The following is a 21,706-nucleotide window of genomic DNA, read 5'->3' as shown; positions in this document are numbered from 1 at the left end:
TTTTTTAATTAATTTTATTAATAGCTTTTAAAATGTATGTATATAGCCTAGATTCCCCCTGCATTCATCCTTCTTCCAATTCTTCTAGAGTTTTCATTTGATGCTGACATTCTTATCCAAATGACCAAAACCCCTTATTTAATGATGTTTAAAGATTATTTCCAGGAATCAACATCAAGCTTACTCATGGATAGGTTTGAGGTTCCCCATTTTTCCAATTATGGAAACTTAGACATTTTCCCCCTCCCCCAGTTATTCTCCCTTTATGATTTCTCAAAGACTGGCATCACACTTCAATTTCCTTACCACATCCTTTCATTATTTAGGTAACAAAAGATAAATCTAGAGTCACAAAGTATTTCAGAGGCCATGCAGTCCATCCACCTCAGGTGTAGACCAAAGGGATTAAGTGATTTGCCTAGGGTAACACAGTTCATCCATAATGGGGGGAGGATTTTAACTTCAAATCCAGTGTTCTTTTCACTGCCCTTCTTTGCAATCATGCGAATCATTGTTAAACAGCATTCATATTAATTATTAGAAAGATTTTACTTGGTATTTTATATATCCAGGTAAGCTCTAACCACACTGCAGTATTTGGGAGTGCCAAAACTACAGGTGGAATGCCACTCCCTACACCCTCTCTGTGGCTGTGAGGATGTTGCTCAGCAATAGTTTGAGGATGCAAATTCTTCTTGTACCTAATTAGCAGAGGATTCTTGCACTTTGTCTTTGATTAGCTGTCAATCAGCATGTCAATTATGTCAAAATATGATAATGAAGATGATAGCTAGTGCTCATAAAATGCTTTAAGGTTTACAAAGAACTTTATTGTTAAATTTTATCCATACAACAACTCTGTGATCTGGGCACTATTATAATTTCTATTTTTGTTGTTTAGTTGTTTTTTTTCAATCATGTTTGACTCTTTTTCACGACTCCTTCTGGGGTTTTCTTGGTAAAAATACCATCATAGTTTGTCATTTCCTTCTCCAGCTCATTTGCACAGATGAGAAAACTGAGGCAAACAGGGTTCAGTGACTTGGCCAGGGTCACACAGCTAGTAAATATCTGAGGTCCTATTTGAACTCCGGCCTGACTCCAGGCCTGGCACTCTATCTACTGAGCCACCAAGCTGCCCCCAATTCCCCTTTTACAAATGATGAATTGAGGCCGTGAGAGGTTAATTGACTTGCCCAAGGTCACACAGCTAGTAAATGTTAGAAACATGATTTGAACTCAGATCTTCCTGACTTTAAGTCTAGCATTGTCTCTACCCCTGTACCTGCCTACTTCAACCAAACAAGAGGCAGTGGATTGACAACTTAGCCAAAGATATCAGTGGTGAGAAGGAAAAAGCAGCGGAATGGTCTCTTTTGACTTTTTTTTAATGTGTCCTACAATTAATAAAGCCCACTAGTACAAAATGCCTCTATAAAATCCTGTACTGCGTGGGGTACAAGGAATTGTTTATTACACTCATAAGTGTCTATCAAAATACTTGACCAAAATGTCTAAAAATCAGAGCTGAAAAGCAGCCTGAGAGTTGATATTAACCAATACTACAGTGAGTAGTATATTTTGTAAAATTATTTTCTCCCTTCTTGTAATATTACTGCTGTGGAAAATACAATGCTAAAAATAGAAAAAATTAGCATTTTTAATAAATATTATAATTTGTTTCAGACAATCAATTAAAGAAAAGCATCAAATATCCCAGAACAAATCTACTTAGAAAAACAATGGCTGCTGTTAAACAAAGGATGAGGTGCCCAAGAAGGAACAAAATATGACTGGTGCCTAGTTCTCCCATGATCAAACCAGGTTTGCTTAGTAAAAATTTCTAATGATAAAACTGCAATATGAAGAGGTAAAAAGAAAAATAAGTAAAGAAAATCAATAGCAACAAAGAGGTCTGCTGAACTTTGCAAAGTAAGTTTAATTAGTTTGACAAAATTTCAGTTTATCTAAAGAATTGTACAATTTAAATTCTAAGCCTTTGTCACTATTTGTAATTACTCTCCATACATTAAGCAACCTTAGTTAAGAATTACAAATGGACCATACACTACTTGAAAACAATCTCCAAAAGGGCTAAGTTTACCAAGTTTACAGGTTAACTTGTCACTGACACTCAATTTTAACACATTTTTCTTCACTGGATAATTTTTTCCTCACCTTCCAAATCACCTGGTTATCTAACTTTATTCATTTAATAAACATTCACTGAACAAATGTTGCTGACAGACCACATGATTTCAAGAATGTAGGGGAACTTAGAGAGATTCATTGTACAGTTCAGCCACCATTCTCACTTTATTGAAGATGTAAGCCTTAAGACTATATCTCTCTTAACTATATGACCTGGGCCAGCAAGTCACCTAGCAAGGGGCAACTGAATCATCTATATGAGCAATTACGGGGGGAATGTGATGGCAATCTTCATGTATGTGAAGGGCTATCATGCAGAAAATGGATTAAATACGAAATAACGGACAGAAGTTTCAGAGATATAATTTCATGAGTTCAAAGTAAGGGAAAAACTTCCTAAGCTTCAGAGCTGTCCAAAAATGGAACTGGCTGCCTCAGGAAATAGGTTTCCATCTTTATAGGTCTTCAAGCAAAGGCTAGTAGACCACTTTTGTAACAGAGGGGCAAACATGTGGTTCAGATATTAGTTGGGTGCTGTGATTCCATGACCCAAAAAGTTCCTTCCAATTCTAATATTTTTATGGCTTTATGCTCCTCTCCAAACGTACAGTGTCCTTTCTGGAGGCAAGAACAGAAAATACGAGTAGCCAGCTTTCAGTTTACAGCTCTGCTTTGCCTTGGGCTTGTTTTTATATGGTATAGCTAATAATAATTTTTCTAGTTAAGATAATACATACTACTGAATATGTGTAATTAACAGTCCAATTGTTTATCACAGATCCTAAAGATTTCCTATAGTACACGTATGTATATGAAAGATGATTTTCTAATTTATCAATGTATGCCCATAGGATGGCAGAAAATACTGAATTCAGGAGACCCTAGTTCCAGTGCAGCCTCTAACACTTAGTAGTTGATCAGCTAGGTGACTGGCAAGTCACTGAGCATCTAAAACTTAATTTCATAAAATAACAAGGCTGAAAGAAACCTTAGATGCTGCTAAGCCCAAAGCAGCAAGAGCTCTAGATCTCGAGTCAGGAAGACCTGAAATAAAATCTAGCCTCAGACACTTATTGGCTGTGTGACTCTGGGCAAGTAACTTAGCCTCTGTTTGCTTCAGTTTCCTGATCCATGAAAGGGGGATAATGATGACACCTACCTCCCAGGGTTGTTGTAAGGATCAAAGGAAATAACATTTGTAAAAATCACCTGGACCATACTAGGTACTGTATAAATGCTAATCCCCTTCCTTCCTCCTTAGAAAGCATGTGATCCAACTACCACATTTTCAAATTCAAATGTTCACTGAATACCTATTATGTGCACAGCAGATAAGTACTGTGGTACAATGGATAAAGAGTCCAGACTTAAAATCAGGAAGACTTGGGTTCAAGTCTTGCCTCTGACACATACTGGATGTGTGACCCTGTGTAACACTTGAGAAAATGTTGATCTGTATTGATAGAGCGGCTTCTCACTTGGAGCTCCCAACACCAATATGACCTAATGGTGAAGTGACTTGTCTAGCTGCATAATGCCAGCAGGCAGCAGGATTTGAATCCTCTATAACAGAGAGCTGGTTGTTAAACATTTACCAGCATACTCCAAATCTGGAGACAGGGGAGTTAAGTTCTAGTCCTGATTCTGTTATTTCTTATCTGTTTGATTTTGGGCAAGTTACTTGCAGCATAGGGTAGATACATGATCAATATCCTCTTTCTGCCATAAACTCTATGATGTAAGCAGGTCCATAGTAACCTGCTTAATAAGTACTTGTTTAATTTAAGAGAATGAGCTTATGAATCTTTTTCCCTGCAAAAATCTCCCACTGCATGGCCTTCAGTTCACACAGAGTCAAGAGCTTTAAAAAGACTCTTTTCAGGATACATGGAAACAAAAGTTGTAGTACAGTTTTCAGCTTTAATAGCTGTAATTTAATAGCTTAAATGCACTAAGACTTTTGGACACCGTATAGCTTAAAACTCACTAAAGAATAATAGGATGCCCTGTATAATTTTAACCATGTCAAAGGCTATTTTGTGGATAGAGTAGCAGGCCTGGAGTCAGGAAGACCTGAGTTCAAATCTGGCTTCAGACACTTCTAGTTGTGTGACCCTGGGTCAAGTCACTTAAACTCCATTTTTCTCATCTGTACAATTGTGATAATACTAGCACTCACTACCTTCCCAGTGTGGTTGTGTAGATCGAATCAGAAAATAATTGTACAGTACTTAGCACAGTGCCAGGCACATAATAAGCATGATATGTTAGCTATTATTATCATTACATAAAGTTTAGCCATGATGATGAGTATATAAATGTAGGCTATTGTTTTTCGACTCCAGCCTCAATCATTTTCTAGCTGTGTGACTCTGGGCAAGTCACTTAATCTCTACTTGCCTCAGTTTCCTCATCTGTAAAATGGGGATAATACTAGCACCTACCTTCCCAATGTGGTTGTATGAATCAAACGAGATAATCATTGTGTTGCGGTTTAGGGGTTCAGGGGGCCCCATCAATTGTACTGCGCTAAGCACAGTGCCTGGGCACATGGTATGTTCTATAGAGAAATGCCAGGGATTGTTATTACCATTATTCACTTATTCCTCGTGTTTGACTTGAGCTGACACACGCGGCTCCCCAGACGGGTGCCTTTGGGCTCCCCTGGGGATGGGGGCTGCCGAGGACATCCATTCTGCCACCTAACCACGTCGCCCAGGCCTGGGCCTCTCCTCCCTGCCCCTGCTGCATCCAGGAGGGAAGGCGAGTTTGCTTCCTTGCACGTGGGGGGTTTCCCCGGGTAACGCACCCGGGGGAAGCGCGGGCCGGCGGGCCACACAAGGGGTGGACACGTAAAGGGTCTCCTCCTCCCGTGGCCGTGACCAGCCGCAGTAAAGCCGGCCCGCCCGCAGCTGCGTGGGCGCGGACCTGGGCGGCGGCTCCCGGGGGGCCGAATCCCCCGACCTGACCCCCACCCCGCGAGGCCCCCACCCCCTCCTCCCGCAGCCCCCTCCCCCTCCAGGCCACCAGAGAGGGAAGGAGAGGGACAGAAAGCCCAGGGCGCCGCAGCCTCGACGGGAGACGGCCCGCAGTTACACACCCAGAAGGAGGCCGTCCATGTCAAAGAGCAGGTGGGTGACCGGCCGCAGCGGAGGCGCAGGAGCCAGGCCGGGAGCTCGCGAGGCCATAGTGTCTGGGCGTCGGTCGGTGGCGAGGCCCGGAGCGGGAGGGGGACGAGGAGGCTAGAATGAAGGATGGGGGCAACGGGGGTGGGGGCTGGGCCCGAGAAACTGTCCTTGGCCCAAGAGGTTCCCTCCACGCGCACGCGCCTTGCTGAGCCCCGGCCGTCTCCCCGCCCCCACCTCCTCCCACTCCTGCATCTAGGGTGGAGGGGGAAGGGTGGGGTTGACGGGATTGGGGAGGGGCGCCGGCGAGCGAGCAGAGGACGGGCGCGCGCTAACGTGGGTGTGTGCGGTGCCTGTGTTTCCTGCCTGGATCCCGGAGCTGCGGAGCATGCTCAGATCGAGTCCCCACGGAGACGTTTTCGCTGCGCTCCATTCATTGCCTCGGCTGGAGCTGCAGGGAGGGGGGAAGGGCGGAAGAGGAAGATGGTAGGGGTCCTGATGAGAGGCTGAGGAGCGCTACCCGAAGGAGGGTGGGAGGGAGGTCAATCAGAGTCAGATGACCTCAAGACTTGCTTTTGGCTGATGGCATTTGCCACCTTGGACGAGTAGCCTTGGGAACGAGCTGGTCTTCCTAAGTCGAAGATCAGATCGCCCAAGGCTACATTCAGGCGCCACTTGCTTCTGGGTTTGTTTGTTTTTTTTTTTTTTTTCTTTTTTGGTTTTAGTTGGGTTTTTTTTTTGTTTTTTGTTTTTTTGGCACCCTGCCTGGCTCCCGGCTGTTACTAAAACCAGAAGTGGAGCCTCAAACTGGAATCATGGTGTGCCCTGCGGCCAGCCAGTGGGGCATGGGCATAGTCCGGGCTGGTTTGGGTGGCAATGAGGAAACGTCTGGGTTATTTTAGATATGATTTATTGAAGACAGATCTGAAGTCTCCCGCACTCCTGTCTTCTGTACCAGGCTTCATCATGAATGTCAAGTAAGGCTGACATTTTTTTTTCCATAGTGCATTTTTAAATAAATGGAATCAAATAAAATCAGAGAACAGATGATTAGGGGAAGAAAATACACTAATGAAGTGTTTAGTGTTAGAGAACTGCAATTCTGATTTCTGTAGTGAAGGGAGATATATTGTATGTGGTGCCATCTTTTGCTGCAATTTAAAAAAAAGCCTGTTATAACCGCATTACCTTTTAAAGCTCTAATCACATCTCATCTGTTGTTTTCTATTCCAGTGCTTCTTCCCCTTCCACCTTTTTTAATGTATCATGAAAAGCACAATGTTGGCCTAGCCAGAAAATACAGTAATATGCTTGCACTGTGTTTCTGTTTTGTGTTTTTGTGTGTGGTTTTTTTTTTTTAAAGTGGGATTTTACATACATCCACATATAGATGGGTAGTTAATACCAGAGGCAGTCTGTCATGATTGGGTTTTTGTGACATCATTTTTTCAGAGGAGAGCATGCATAACTGAGAAACATTTAAATAAAATTGCAAGACAATAGTATGCATGGATAATTCCTTGAAGGAAAGCTTTTTAACAACAAAGAAAAATAATTGACCTGAACACAGAGCAATAAACACGAAAAAAGCAGTAAATGAAAAATAGCAATGTTAAGATTTAAGATTTATGATGCATGCCACCTAACTGTTCCTATTTATCAATAGTGTATTGTAAATGACATTGTTGAAAAATATTGATATTACTAAATTATTAAAATGCATATTTTAGGTTTAAGCACATCAAATTCTCAAAGTGATTTCATCTATGTGGGCCTTTCTTTCAGTGACACAGCTCCTATGCCTGCCCATCCTATTCGAATCCTGTCCATGTCTACTATGTCAACATGCTAAGTGCCTTCCTCACTTTCTCTTGATTGCTCAAGCATATCATTGGAATACACAGCCTGTTTGTCAGTCATCCCTCACTGCATGACAAGCCCATCTTTTTTCACTCATGTATTTATTTAATGACATTTTCCACTTTGATTCACCTTTGTCACTTTTTCTAATTCATTTTATCCTGTTTACACCCACCAAATGTCTATGCATTGATGATCCTCATTTTTCAATTCTTTGGAGATCATGGTGTTCCATGACTATAGCATCATAAAAGAATCTGAATTAAAAATCTTCCTGAAACCATAAAACATTTGTGCAGAGATCAGGGAATGTTTCCCATGGCAACAGTATCACATCTGTGTTGCTCATTTGCCAGGTAAAAGTCATGTCCTTGTAAGAGAAAAGGGAATAACCAGGACTAAAATTTTAAACCCCAACTGTAGCTTGAGTGCTACTGTTTGCTCCGATTGTTTGGAAAGGAAAACAGGTTGTTCTACTACAGCTCTTTCTTCTACCAGGTTCTTGGTGTCTTTTCAAGGACCACTGGAAAGTCATAGATTTGTATAGCAGTAAGTTGGCATACTTGATAGTGCCAGAAGACACTTGTACCTGTGGATTACACCTTAGTTGTGATTTATCACCCTTGCAATGTTGTTACATCTTCATTTTGATGAGTAGCACTTGGGGAAGGAGCAAGTTCATTATATTTAAAGAATGTAATGGGGGTCAAGAATGATGGTTTGAAATGATAAGGCCTCAATGCCAGCAGCAGTTGAGATGAATGAGAATCATAGGGTCAGAAGAAATTTGAGAGTTTTTCCTCAGATCTCATGACCGCCATCTTTGATCTATTCACCATCCCACCTCACTAGGGTGATTGCACCTAGCTGTTAACAGCCAAAACTATTTAACCTCCAAGATCCTAAATCCTGAATTTTCCCACCAAGATACAATCTCTGCCCTGCCTCTTCTATTCCTTTCCTCATTCCTGTTGGATCATGCTCATTGCCCTTAGTGGGGACCTCTGGCCTCTCAATCCAGAACTGTTTTCCTCATGTATTGCCTCTGTTCTAAATTTATTCTTCTTGCTTTGCAGTTTTGACCATAATAAGCCATGTCAACTAGGTACTGTCCTTTATCCCTGAATTCCTTGCCCCACAGAATTACAGAACCAAAGACTATTAAACAGAAACTAAAGTGGCTTGTGGAAAGCTGTTGTACAGCCAGAGGCAGATCCTAGACTGCTAGAAGATGAATATCTGAGAGATGAGGTATTTCTAGTCTGGCAGTCTCACCAAGGATGCCTTTGTCCTTCTGATGTTACAGAATCAGTAATCCCTGACCACCTGTCTTATCCATTCCTCCTCATTAGTTGCTCAACCATCTACCTTTCCTGTTCCTACCCCCAAGATGCTGAGTGCTTCCAGAGGAAGTCCCAAAACAGTTTACTAGGTCCCCTGCTAGTTCGTGTTCTCTAACCACTACTAGATGCACATTACAAATTGATTACCTATCTTCTTACTACAGATGTTCCCAAACTTCTCCTTTTTCTCAGAAACCCGAACTGCGTCCTAATGCATTTTCTTTCATTGAATTACCAAGCTTTCTGGTTTATTGGGGAAAAAAATTGAAGTTAAATGTCATGACCTTCATGTCTCCTCCAGTATGCTTCAGGACTTCTTGATGTTCTCACTCATCAGATGACCTTATACCCACCAAGAGGAAACCCTGCAATTGTCCTCTTGAATCTATTACCTGTAGTCTCCTTCAGGACTATACGCCTGTTTCACAAATGATACATAGCTACCCCAACCCTCCCCTGCAAAAAAAACAACCAAAAAAACTTAATCTTTCCCTCTCTGCTAGTCCTTTTCCTCCCTACAGGTATATTCAGGTCTCCAATCTTAAAACAAGAACAAAAGCAAAGGAGAATGAAAACAAACAGAAACAAAGACAAACAAACAAACAAAACCTTTTGTCCTACTATCCCCTCAAGCGAGCTCCTTATTAGAATGGAAATTCTTTGTAAACAGGTATTATGGCATCCTTTGTATTTGTGTCTTCATTATCTGACTTATAGGAGGTGCTTAATAAATGTTTATTACATCATTCACAAGCTTGTAAAGATCCTGTAAAATGATCTAAATAAATTGCTATATAAATAGCACCTATTAGTATTATTATTATTATTCCTCCGCTTCACTGCTAACTTCTAGAAAAACTAGTCTACGCTCTTGTCTTCCATTAATTGTTAAACTCCCTGTAATCTGACTTCATGCTCTGGTAGGAGGGTGAAGATGAATCTGGGAAGGAGATAGTGGTCAGACAGGTACAAAGAGAACCAAGAAAGATTAGTGACCCCTAATCCAAGGAACAAGAGCGAATCGTGAAGAGAAGATGTAATGAACAGTGTTACAGACTGCAAAGAGACCACAGGATCGTAGATGGTGAGTTGAAAGGGTCCTTAGAGGACATTTAGTCCAATGCTCTCATTTTTCAGATGAAGAAAATAAGGTGCAGAAAGATTAAATTATTATTTATTCCCCTCTCTATGGTAACTGATGATGCCTTAATTGTCAATCCAATGACCTTTTCCTTTCAGTCTTTATCCTTGACTTGTGGTACAGAGCAAAAAAAACTACATATATGCAGTAAGAGGAATGGAGCTCAGAGTCTAGTTCTGCTACTTTATATTTTTGTGACTTGGAGCATTTGATTTAATCTATAAAATTAGAGCATTGGACTTAATGTCCTCTAAGGACCTTCCCATCTCAAAATCTGTGATCTTGTGGTTTCTCTGAAGTCTGTGACACTGTTTATTACCTCTTTTCTTCTCTTTTTCCTTGAATACTCTTGATACTGTTTTTCCTTGGATACTGAACTTTCCTATATCACAAGGTTATGAGAATAAATTAGGAAAATCTTATGTGAAGTGACTTGCAACCCTTCCAATGTTGCATAAATGTGAATCTTACTTGCTGTCTTGTAAATGTCTTGCTTTCCTATCCTTGTTCTGTTTTTTCTTATAGTCCCATCCCATCCTATCCCATATCCCCTTCACCAGTCCATCCTTTAAAACACAAGTCAAAACCCATTCCCTTTGTGAAGGCCTCCTGACTCATACAGATTTCTCTCTCCTCTGAAATCCTACAGCATATAGCTATATTATTCACCTAGTACTTATCCTACACAACCTTGTATCTTTGTCATCTGTTTATATCCATTATGTTTTAGATAATTGATTGACTCACCAGTTATTCCAGACACCCACAATCGGGGTTCAGACTGGTGTCCCCACACCAAAGTAATTGGCACACCTGATACACCTCAGAAATATTCAGTCCTTTATTTCCTCAGGTATTTTTTTGTCAACTGGAAGGTTATGCGATATGATAGAAAGAGACTAGATTCAAGAGAACATGTGTTCGAATCCTGCCTGTAACACTCAGCACCTGTGTGGCCATGGTCGCTTACTTAGCTGCCACGTGCCTCAGTTTCCTCATCTTTAAAGAAAGGGGATTGGACCGGATGACCTCTGAGGTCCCTTCCAGTTCTGTAGCTATGGTCCTATGTACTTCGCAATGTTAGAATCCTGCAATGAGTCCCCTTGGAAGACTTTACCAACAGTAAAAACCCCAGGAGAGTGTTAGAACCTTCCAGGCTGAGGACACCGCAAGATGACATGAATTCTTTGACCATTGAGTACCTGAACACAGGTCTCCCTAGAGCAGCCCCATTTAAGTTCCCAATTAATAACCTCTTCCTTGCTGGACAAAAATTCTTATAGGCAGATTTAGTAAGGGGAGGTTAGAGCAGTGAAAGCTGCATGGCCCCATGAAAACTAGGCTTTTTTTGGTTTCTAAATCTCTGCAACTGAGAGTTTGTGGTGGAAGTTAGAGGGATATACCATATAGTGTCTAATTCCTGGCTCGGATGGTGAAAAGGGTTTCTTTTCCTTCTGCTTTCTTATTCCATCACCCTTTCCTGTCATTTCTTTCCCTTTTCTTTCTCCTTCTTTGCCTCTTTATTTCCCCTTCCCTCTCTCTGCTCTTTTACTTTCCACTTTTTTTCTGTCTTCATCTGTTTCTTCCTGTGTTTCTTCTCCTTCTACCTTCCCATTGCCTCTCTCCTTAGCACTCTCAGAAACATAAAACCCCTTTAAAATAGATCCCACAGAAGCTGATTGATCGTGGCATATTGCAACTCAAAATGTTTTCTGCATCAGCTTGCAACAAATGTGCATCCATACACCATACTCACTCTTTCTGCTGTTCAGCTCTCCTCCAGTGCACAATAACCTTGGTGGATTGTTCCTACCTCTGACTATATACATCAACTTCATTTTTAATTGACTGCCTTTCATCAGAAAGACTTTAGAAGGGTGTGCGATCCATTACTAGAGCTTTTTGGTGTTCCGGTAAGTACTCAAATAGTTATGGGACCAGTCTGTGCAAAGTGAAGGGTTTTTGGATAGGCTAAAGATAACTATGAAAGTGATTTTGAAAAAGAATTTTTATGACTCAAAATTGACTTTTAAAAAGTCTTAAGTAAAAACAAAGCCTGCATATATTTAATGATATATTTTATTATTATCTAAATTTTAAGTTTATAATGGTACCATGGAAGGCATGCTGATTTGGAAACTTGGATTCAAATCATACTCCTGAGATTTATCTTGAGTGTCAGTTAAACTCTTTGGACCTCAATTGCTAATCTATAAAATGACAGATTTAAACTCTGCCTGGTCTAAATGATTCAAATGACTTCCAAGGCACTTTATAGCTCTGAATCTATGATACTATGATCTATTCTGGGCCTCCTTGAGTTGTCTACAGCCACAGATACTGTTAATTGTGACCTAATTTTCTTGACCTGGCTGAAAATGTTAGGATCTTAGACATGGCCTTGGCAGCTTGGAAGAAGCGCTATCAGAACTCCTGTGTTTGAGCCCCAGCTCTGACTTGTCATGTGGGCAAGTCATTTAACCATGTTGAACTTGCCTTTCTTGATCTTTAAAATAAAATCTTACCCTCCCTACCTCACAGTGTTATCTTGAAGAAAATGCTCTGCAAAGCTTAAAGCCCTCTATAAATGTGAGCTGCTATTTTCTTCCACCCTTCTCCTTAATCCCTCCTGATTCCAGTGCAAAAGTAGCCCTTAGTCAATGACTATCCAATTTCTCTAAGAGATTAAATTTACTCCTTTGGGAGAGTCCAATTAGTTTATAAGGAAAGAAGTCAAGAATAATGAAGATTTGAACAGATAAAAGATTATCAGGATATATCATTTTTTCAAATCATTTAATATTTCAAGGCTTAAGATTCCATATCATATGCTGGAAAGATCATGGGAGCAGCAGTCAGGAGATCTGGGGATTTAGTTCCAGCTTACACAATTACTCCCTCTGATTTTGGGCAATCACTTGGCCTCTCTAGGCCTCAATTTCCTAATCTGTGAAATGAAAGCTATGATTTGGATAGTGTCTAATATTCTCTCTAGTTCTGAAATCTTAGTGAAGAGAATAGCATGTTAAAGCAGTAGTTTAGAAAACTGTAAACTTGTGAACTGAAAGAGTTAATTCAGCCCTGAAAAAATGCTTAGTTGTGAGAATATTTCTTAGTATTCAGTTATCTAGATGATAACATTCCCTGAAAGAAAAGTTTGCAGCAAGCATTTAGTAAGCATTATTTGCCTACCATGTGCCAGGTAGGCATTGTGCTAAATGTTAGGGATACAAGGAGGACAAAAAAAATAAAAAATAAACGTCTGCCCTCGAGGAACTTGCATTTTCCTTGTACATTACATTTTTACATTAAATTTACTCTAAAGTACTTAATTGTGAAAATGTAAATTTCAATCCATCCTGTGCAAAAAGTTTTTGTCCTTGTTCTCACTTGAACATTTCATAGAGAACTACTCCACCCAATGGAGGCCTTCTTCTAGGTCTTTGTCACTTTCCCTTGTGTGCTACCATCTGTTATTCCCTCCTTACTATACCTGAAGGGCCCCCTTTTTTTTAATTGCACATTTCCTAAATAATACATTTTATGAGTTTGTTACCCCAAAGTCACTGTAACATATAATAGTTTATTCATGCCCCCTGTGTTTTTTCTGTTTTACCCTTTGGATCACCCTCAGCTATGATTCCTCAAGACATAGTCATATAACACCAGAATAATATTGGTACTTAAAATATGAGGGGTGTGTGTGTGTGAGAGAGAGAGAGAGAGAGTGGGCAAGCAATTTGGGATAGTTCAAAGTTCTGCAATTTCCTAATTCTAAGGTGCTTTTAAACACCTAAAGCAAATGAGCTGAACTGTAAGTTAAGTACAATCAATAATCCATATAAATGCACAAAATATGGTTTTAGCTTTGTTGATATTGAAAATGTATTTTTTTCATTGTATCTATTTACAATGAATTACAATTATAAAGCATACATTTTACCTCACTTGAATAAGTCTGCTTAAAGACTAGTCTGATATAGGCAAAGGTACTGTTAACACATCCATGGTCAGTTCCCTTTATAGTATACTACCATGTTATTTTTTAAAAAATCAGTTTCTTTTTTTTTTTAATATCGGAGGTATCAACCTAGAAGATGCTTTAGAGGTCATCTAGTCTAAACCCTTTATTAATAAATAAGTGAATTTGTTATTTTTTTTACAATTGAAGTTAACTTAGGTAGAAAGTGGTAGAACTGAGATCTGCACCCAAGCTTTTTGACTCCAAATTGAGTGAACTTTTCACTTCATCATGCTCCCTACCAGTATGAGATTTGGTTTAGTAAAGAGAGAGCTAGTCTCAGAACCAGGAATACATATGATTGTGGAGTTAGAGTTGGAAGGGAACTTATATAAGCCACCAAAGGTGAAGAAACAGATACATAGAGGGATTAAGTGACTTGCTTAGGGACACACAGGTAGTAATTTTCTGTGGCATGTTTTAAAGCCAGTTCTTCTTTATTCCTCTCCACTACACAATGCTTCCTCTCATTCAAGATCTACCTTTGATGTGTTCTAGCTTTGTAACCCTGGTCATCGCATCTCTCAGTGCTCTTCTATGCAGTTTTCTAAATTTTTAAGTTGCAGAGATGGTGCCTATTTCCATTAGTAGAAAGAGTTTTCTCTTTCAGGAGTTCCCAATACAAATGAAATGATAGGTCTAGTCCCCATCTCTTTATCTAGCCCCTGTACATTAAAGTTATAACAGACACGTATATACATATATGTGTATAAATACACACGTATGCACATATAATCGCATTACATTTTATGTTACAATTGAAGGGTTCAGGTAGTTGGGTTAGCAACTCAACTACACACATATGCAATGTGTACGTACATACAAAATTAAATACAAAGCACTTAATTGCTCTATCTTCCAAAAATTCTTTTAAAAAAGATTTGAATTCCAATTCCTAGCATAACCAACTGTCTCTAATAGCTTGAGCCTTAACTATTCGAATCATTAAATACTGTTATGATATGGTAAATAAAGCTTAGCAGTAAATTATTACCCCCAAAATTGTAAAAAAAAAAAAAAACCCAAGTATTGGATTGTATGTGTATGTGTCTGTGTGTTTATAGACATTGAATATACACATTCAGTGAGGGGGAATAAGAGAGAATAATAGTCATTTATTTATTTTTTGCTTAGGCAGTCAGGGTTAAGTGACTTGGCAGGAGTCACACAATTAGTAAGTGTCAAGTGTCTGAGGCCAGATTTAAACTCAGGTCCTCCTAACTCCAAAGCCAGGGTTCTATCCACTGCACCACCCAGATGCCCCTTTAATAGTCATTTATTAAGCACCTAACATGTACCCAGGCTGTGGAATTAAAAAAAAAATAGGTCCTACTCTGAAAGAGTACACATTTTACTGTTAATGAACAGCAAATGTACAGATAACAATACAAAATATATACAAATAAATACAAAGTAATTTCAGAGGTGAGAGGAAAGCATTATTAGGACGTGGGAAGGAATCAGGAAAGGCCCTCTATAGGAGTTGAAATATGAACTGAGTTTTGAAAGAGGCTAGGAATTCTAAGAGCAGAAGAAGGGGGTATAGTACATTCTAAGGATGGGTGACAATCTGTACAAAGGAATAGACACTGGAGATGAAATGTGTTTTTAAGGAACAGCAAGTGCATCAGTTTGGCTGCATTGTCGAGAATGTCAAGGACAGTAATATGCCATAATCCTGGAAAGGTAGGCCAGAGCTATGTGTTGAAAATCTATAAATGCCAAACTGAGGAATTTGTATTTTATCCCTGAGAAATAGGGTTTTACTGTAGTTTTCTGAGCAGGGTAATGACATGGTCAGACCTATGCTTTAATGGGATCACTGGCAGTGATGTAGAATATAAATTGGGAAGGGGAAAGAATTGAGGTAGGAAGACCAATTAAGAGGCTGTTGCAGTAGACCAGAAAAGAAGTGAGAGGTCATGAACTGAACTTAGAATGGTAGCTCTGTGAAGAAAAAGAAGAGGATAAATTGCTTGTCAATTGAAATTGACAAGACTTAGCAAGGAGTAAAGATTGACACCAGAGGCTGCAAACCTGAGTGACTAGAATGATGGCAGTACCCTCAATAAAGAGAAGTTACGAAGGGAAGAGTAAGGACATGAGTTCTATTTTTAATATGTTGAGTAAAAAGACAATAAATATTGCTGCTGATATAGTGTAGGAAAAACATAACAATTGAAAATGATAAATTAAATCTCCATGCCTCATTTCAGCCACTAACTTTACGTTTTCTCTCCCTCTTCACCTTTTTACCTCTCAGTGTAATAGGCTCCTCGTTATTTTTTACATACTCTTACTTCATGTCTAAGGTAGATCTACCTCCTTGCTCATGTGTCTGAAGGCATTCACTGAAGGCATGTTTTTGGTACAGACAACTATATAAACTGCTTATGTGAAAATAACATGTTTTTGGATAATTCTTGTCTTGATTTACAGCAGTCCTTCAGTCTTGAAGGGTTCCAAAGTAGTTGGGTTAGCAACTCAAATACAATACTTGAGTTGAAATAAGAAATGAAGATTCTGTATTTGAAAAGTCTTTTGTAGTTGCATTAGGATTCTCCAAATGGATTATGATTTACTGAATGCCTGGTGCCGTAGATGTACATTTTTAAAAAGTTAAGCAATGTCATATTATAGCTTCCTTCAAAGCTTAGCTGAAGTGTCACCCTCCTATAGAAAGCCCTGCCCAATTATTAGTGCCTCCTCCCAAAATTAGCATAGAGTTTATATTTATTTTTATTTGTATATACTGTCTCTCTTTCCCTTCCCCCACAAAAAAAAGGTTGTAAATTCCTTGGGAGGAAGCATTGTCTTGTTTTTGTCTTTGTATCTCCAGTGCCTGAAAAATATAAGATGCTTAATAGATGCTTGTTGAATATTGCTGAATAAATTAATGCTAAAGGAATCCTGAAAATGATCACTCAGAATTGGATCTTATCATTTATCTCTCCCAATACTTCAAGAATCTGTGATTTACTCTGATGTTCTGGTGGGTACTCCCTTCACCCACACAGATCCCAATCTCTGTAAGAATTAGTTTGGTTGATAGGGGAATGGTGGTGGTGGCAGAATAGGACCCTGAAGAGTCTCACCATACTTAATGATTCTTAGATAACAGCTAGAACAGGAAATCATTCAATTACTGGACTCTTTATCATTTATCTGTAGTATATAGGGGTAGGGAACCTGTGGCCTTCTAGGTCCTTGGGTTCAGCCTTTTTACTGAATCCAAGTTTTATAGAACAAATCCTTTTGTCAAGGGGATCGGTCCTGTGAAGTTTGGATTCAGTCAAAGGTCGGCACTTGGGCACTTGAGGACCTACAGGGCCACATGTGGCCTCAAGGCTGCAAGTTCCCCACCCCTGATATACAAACAAAAATCTGAAAAGGAAGCTTTTTTCTCTCTAATTTCATTCTACCTTTTAAAAATCACCCTCCTCCTCACATATGGATTTACATAGTGTGTCACCTCCCAGCAAACCATCCATCACACTTAATGGTGACCTTGAAAGGAGATGGTTCGTAAGTTTGTTAATCATTTCTAAACACATGATGTTGACAAACAGAATGAATTCCTTCAGGCCTTTTGTGGGTGGCTATTACACACAGATAATCAACAGGTACAGAAGGTCTGTGGGTACAACTCTAAAAAAGATAACATAAATACAAACCTTCACAGTTGATCTTTAGATTCCTATTCTCTCCTTTGTCCACTAATGCTTAATCATATTTATTTTAGTTGAAAGTTAAATGAAAATGTAAATATGCCAGTGATCTTATTAGCTATAGTTTTCCAGGTGACTCCTATGCTATAGTAGCCATATTCTTCATAAACACCATATGTACTGATTTGTCATATAGAATAGATGCTAGTTAAATTTTTAAAACTGGTTGTACAAATTGAATGTTTTAGGAAGGAAAACCTGATTTATAACATTTCAGTTTGCCACCAGGTAATACAGTTTGCAGTTATGTATTCAGAACTAGTATATGCAATCCCAGCTATGCTATTACTGTTTTAGGCAATACAAGTTCCCTCTGATTTATATCTCAAACGTGGAGAATGGGGGAAGACCAAGTGGAAAAATATATTCAGTTAAATAACTTTTTTATGATAGATTCTTCAATTATAATAAGGTAATTACTTTATTGCTAATGATGCTATTATAGCTTCCTAGGCTGCCAAATAATCATTCGTAACAAGGTAAGATTTTGGCTAGGGTGTTGTCCTATATAATTATATTTGTAAAGCTCTTTAAGATCCTTAGACAAAGGTACATAGGGCTTCTGTGGATCATAACCAGAGACATTGTCTGAAAGCCTTATTAGAAGTGGTGAGTTTGATTTCTTTCTGTACTGCTATATTATATGGAGATAAACTGTGACATAGAAATGACTTTTAGTAATATTTACACTAAATTCTATTGAGGTGGAAGATTTGTCAAGGTTTCTGCTTTTCTATTTTGTTTTGTTTTTTCATTTAAATGTTATTTGTTGTTATTGTTGTTGTTGTTATTGTTGTTGTTAAGAACTTACCAATCAACAAACCTGCACATTTCAGGATGCAAAGAACAAAAAAATTGCAGATGAAATAGTGAGCTATCCTTATATGGTTTGGATTTTTTTTTTTGGTAAATCTATACTTTATTTTACTCATTAGAAACAAATTTGTGCAGTTTGTGTTTGATTCTGAATTTCTAATTTTCTTTTGCATATTTTAAATGTTTTATTGATGCTTTTCTTTCATTTTTAATCTTTATCACAATTTAGTGCCTGGTTTCTCTTGTTCACCTCTTTTGGGGTCACTGTTAAACATCACCTACCATAGCATTACAGTGACTTCAATAGTTAAAGCTTCTCTATAAGAGGCAGTTGGTCATACTAGGAATTGGAGTCCAAATTCACATCATGCTTTCCTTAAAGGAGCTTTCTGGGTGATGGAACAACTAAGGGCTTTTATGTTTTAATTCCAGTATTTCACGCAAAATGTCAATGAAACAAGCTATACATAATACTGATAAAATCTTGTGTTGAATTGCAATAAAAAGATATTATTTGGCTTTGGGTGAGATGGGAATGGGGAAATAACTAAGATTCTTTAGTTTGGGGTTAAAGTGAAAGAAATTGCTGGAATAAAACAAATTGAAAAAAAGGATAATGAAAGAATTAGAAAGAAGAAACTTAGAAGGAAAATAAGAGAAAAGAGGAACATGTTTTAACTATGTAGATTGAAAATAAAATACATTTAATTTAAAGTAAACCAAACAGTATATTATTCCTTTCCATTTGGTGAAATGAAGTATCAGCGATATTTTCTCCCAAGTTTACAATTATTTCTTCTAATAAGTAGCAAACAATTCAACAGAGAAAAAGTTTCCACTGCAACTCTCATTATTAGTTCTATTTTTTATTAGAATTTGTTATATTCCTTTAATTTTAAATGTCAAGTCCTATTCCTTAAATGAGAAGTACTATCTTAAATTTAGATCCAAGAAGATGAAAACAAAACAACAAAAAATCATCCAATTGAAGAGTATAGACACATTTTTTTTTTGGTGCCAGCACAAAGCCAGCACTTAGCACAGTGCCTAGCACATAGTAGGAGCTTAATGATTGTTTTACTGATTATTTGTCTTCTTTTCTTGAGAAGGGCATTTTATTTGTTACAATTAGTAAATGGGTTTAAAAATAAGTGAAATTAAAAAAAACTTTCAGGATTTTTTAGAAGATATGTGTGTGTAATATAAATGTGTGTATGTATATACATATATAACATATAATATATATATTATATATATACATACCACACACATTATATATGTATATAATCTTCAGTTTCTTTTGAGAACCTGATAGCTCTGTTGTTTAAGATTCTTTGTGTTTTCCTTGGCTTAAACTATAATCTACAAAAGTGCTAAAAGTTGGGAGGGTCTATTTTTTTGGTGGGGGGGGGAAGTTTCTGCTGTCAGGAGAAATGTTTTTATTCTTTGTTAAAAATATGAAACAGAACACCTGTAGCTTTCCAGAGCAATTTGACATAACCATCACCCCCACTTTCTAGAATTTACTTTACTTACCATTTCCAGAAAGAACAGAATCTCTCTGCTTTTTCCAAGAAACAATAGTTGCCCTCACATCCTTTTAGATAATCCCACTGAATTATAGCTATGCCATTTGAGTCGTTTAACCCACAGTTATGAATTAAGATATTCTCTTTTTCCTGCTTCCTTTGCTTTTTGCAGTACTGTGTACACATAGGCTCATATCATTTCAGATATGGCTATGAAATTGCACTTCTGACCTCTTCCAAGATTCCAATTAGGTTGAAAGAAATATTATTCATTCCCTTGTAAAAGCCTTTTACAATAGGTTTTTCTTACCCTACTAAACACTAATGCTTGATAAAATATGACATACTAGTATAGTATTTACTATAACCTGAATGCTCAACACTGAAAAACTGCATTACATTCAAGTGTTCAATTGATGCTATCAATGCAGAAAGGTATGCAAGAAAACAAAAGTAAAGACTGGTTATATTTACATTATAAGATGCTTTTTAGTATTCCTTACCAATTTGAATGAAACAGTTTAAGGGGGTGGGGAGAAAGGTGGAGAAAATAATCAGATCAGATCAGCCCTCCTACTTTTATTTCTAGGGAGTTCTTCCAATGAAAAATATCTTCAGTTAATGGAAAATTTCGTATTCTTTATGCACTTGATATAACTACCAAAGGAAAGAATGAAAGCAGTAACTAGAAAACTATTTTAGGAGGGGAAAGTAAGATAAGGCTTGTGCTGATGGATTAGACTGTGGAATATTTGGGGAAAACTTCTTGGAAGACATGTTTAATTTGAAGGATGGAAGCTTAACCAAACCAGTTCAAGTCTGTAGCAAAACAGAAGGTTTCCCCGTGAGCTTCCTGTTTTTTGTTTGAGACCCAACCTTGACATTCCTTTCCTTCTCCAAGCCACAGCTAGGATTCCTAGCCACACTATGCTGGAACCAGTCTTGCTCCCTGTGGACCCTCCAGTGCTATAACCTTCAGTACTCCCCTCTGACCTGAAACCGAAATCCAGGAATTCCATCTTTCTTGTAAGTACGTACAGCCAGCGGCATCCGTACTGCACATTCAGCCTATGTATGCTAGCTCCTTCTCACCATCAGGCACAGCCCAGGACTGTATCTAGTCAGCACATCTGTGCCTGGCATCCTGACTGCAGAGGGTCCTTCAGTCTTCCTCTCCTCAGATGTCAGACTCCCAAACAGTAGGAGTTGAGAATTCCTGTGACTGTGGCTGCCTTCTGACCCAGCTGCCCCTAGGGCTTGCTATTTGTCTTTTCAGTGGAGATGGCCTGGAGGTGTTTGCCCTACATCCCTGGCCAAACCCGAGTCCCTGGGTCTTTCCAGTTGTCCCACTACCCCAACTGTTTCTCTCTGTGCTCTCATCATTGTGAATATTCCTTCCAAAATTATAGATTACAATCTATTCACATGTTCTATCCTGTGCATCATATCTATTTCTTCCCATCAGTATATTTATTGGAAAGCAAGTAGAACAATGATTTTTCAGAAAGAAATGAAGGAAATGCTCAGATTTAGGGGTGGAAGGACTGAGTGGGATCAGTACATAAGCAACCTTTACTTTGGACACTTTTGAAAAATCAGAGTAGTCAGATCCTAAGGAGAGCAGGACAGCATCAATGCAATATCCCTTTGATTATCTTTATGTTACATATGTGCTTCTGATACATCAGTGTCAAAGCTACAGTGATTACTAAATTCGTCCATTTAAAATTCCAACTTTTCTTCACTTTTCATTTTTTAACACTAAAAGGTTTATTTAATGTCAATCTCAGAGCTTGGTCTAAGAAAGACAAACAGAATTAGGTTGCAGAATTGTAGAAGAGTTGTCATATTCAAAGGCTATGTATATACATAAATATGTAAGATTATTTCCTTCTCAGGCAAATAGGAGGTAGTTTAAAAAACATATATTGAAACTTTGTGTAAGAAAAACTGGGGAAAGAACATGAAGACTTGTGAAACCTTTCCTTCTCT

The 21,706-nt window shown here is 38.5% G+C and overlaps 2 protein-coding genes across 7 annotated transcripts in view; one reads left to right on the top strand and one right to left on the bottom strand.

Annotated features, from left to right (window-relative positions):
* Positions 1–5,501, bottom strand: part of PUDP (pseudouridine 5'-phosphatase) — a 186,531-nt gene extending 181,030 nt beyond the window's left edge. Inside the window, exon 1 of the mRNA XM_027842422.1 lies at positions 5,252–5,501. Coding sequence (XP_027698223.1) covers positions 5,252–5,339 — 88 coding nt within the window. The 5' untranslated portion in view covers positions 5,340–5,501. The remainder of the gene's footprint in view (positions 1–5,251) is intronic.
* A 636-nt stretch (positions 5,502–6,137) lies between these two features.
* The window catches only part of STS (steroid sulfatase), a 175,887-nt gene continuing 160,318 nt past the window's right edge, over positions 6,138–21,706 (top strand). Inside the window, exons 1-2 of one of the 6 annotated variants that reach the window (XM_027842415.1) lie at positions 17,918–17,978; positions 20,616–20,740. Coding sequence is in view for 1 of the 6 variants with exons in the window: in XM_027842421.1 (XP_027698222.1) it covers positions 6,153–6,253 (101 nt within the window). In the remaining 5 variants the exon portion in view is untranslated. Of the gene's footprint in view, positions 6,254–17,917; positions 17,979–20,615; positions 20,745–21,706 lie in introns of those variants that run through there. The other 5 variants (XM_027842416.1, XM_027842417.1, XM_027842421.1 and 2 more) reach the window with 5 other exon arrangements.

This window comes from Vombatus ursinus, unplaced genomic scaffold (assembly GCF_900497805.2).
Source record: "Vombatus ursinus unplaced genomic scaffold, bare-nosed wombat genome assembly UNPS02014872.1, whole genome shotgun sequence".
NCBI classification, from domain to species: domain Eukaryota; kingdom Metazoa; phylum Chordata; class Mammalia; order Diprotodontia; family Vombatidae; genus Vombatus; species Vombatus ursinus.
Note: the sequence above shows the minus strand (reverse complement) of the source record. Positions and strands in the feature narration are given on the sequence as shown.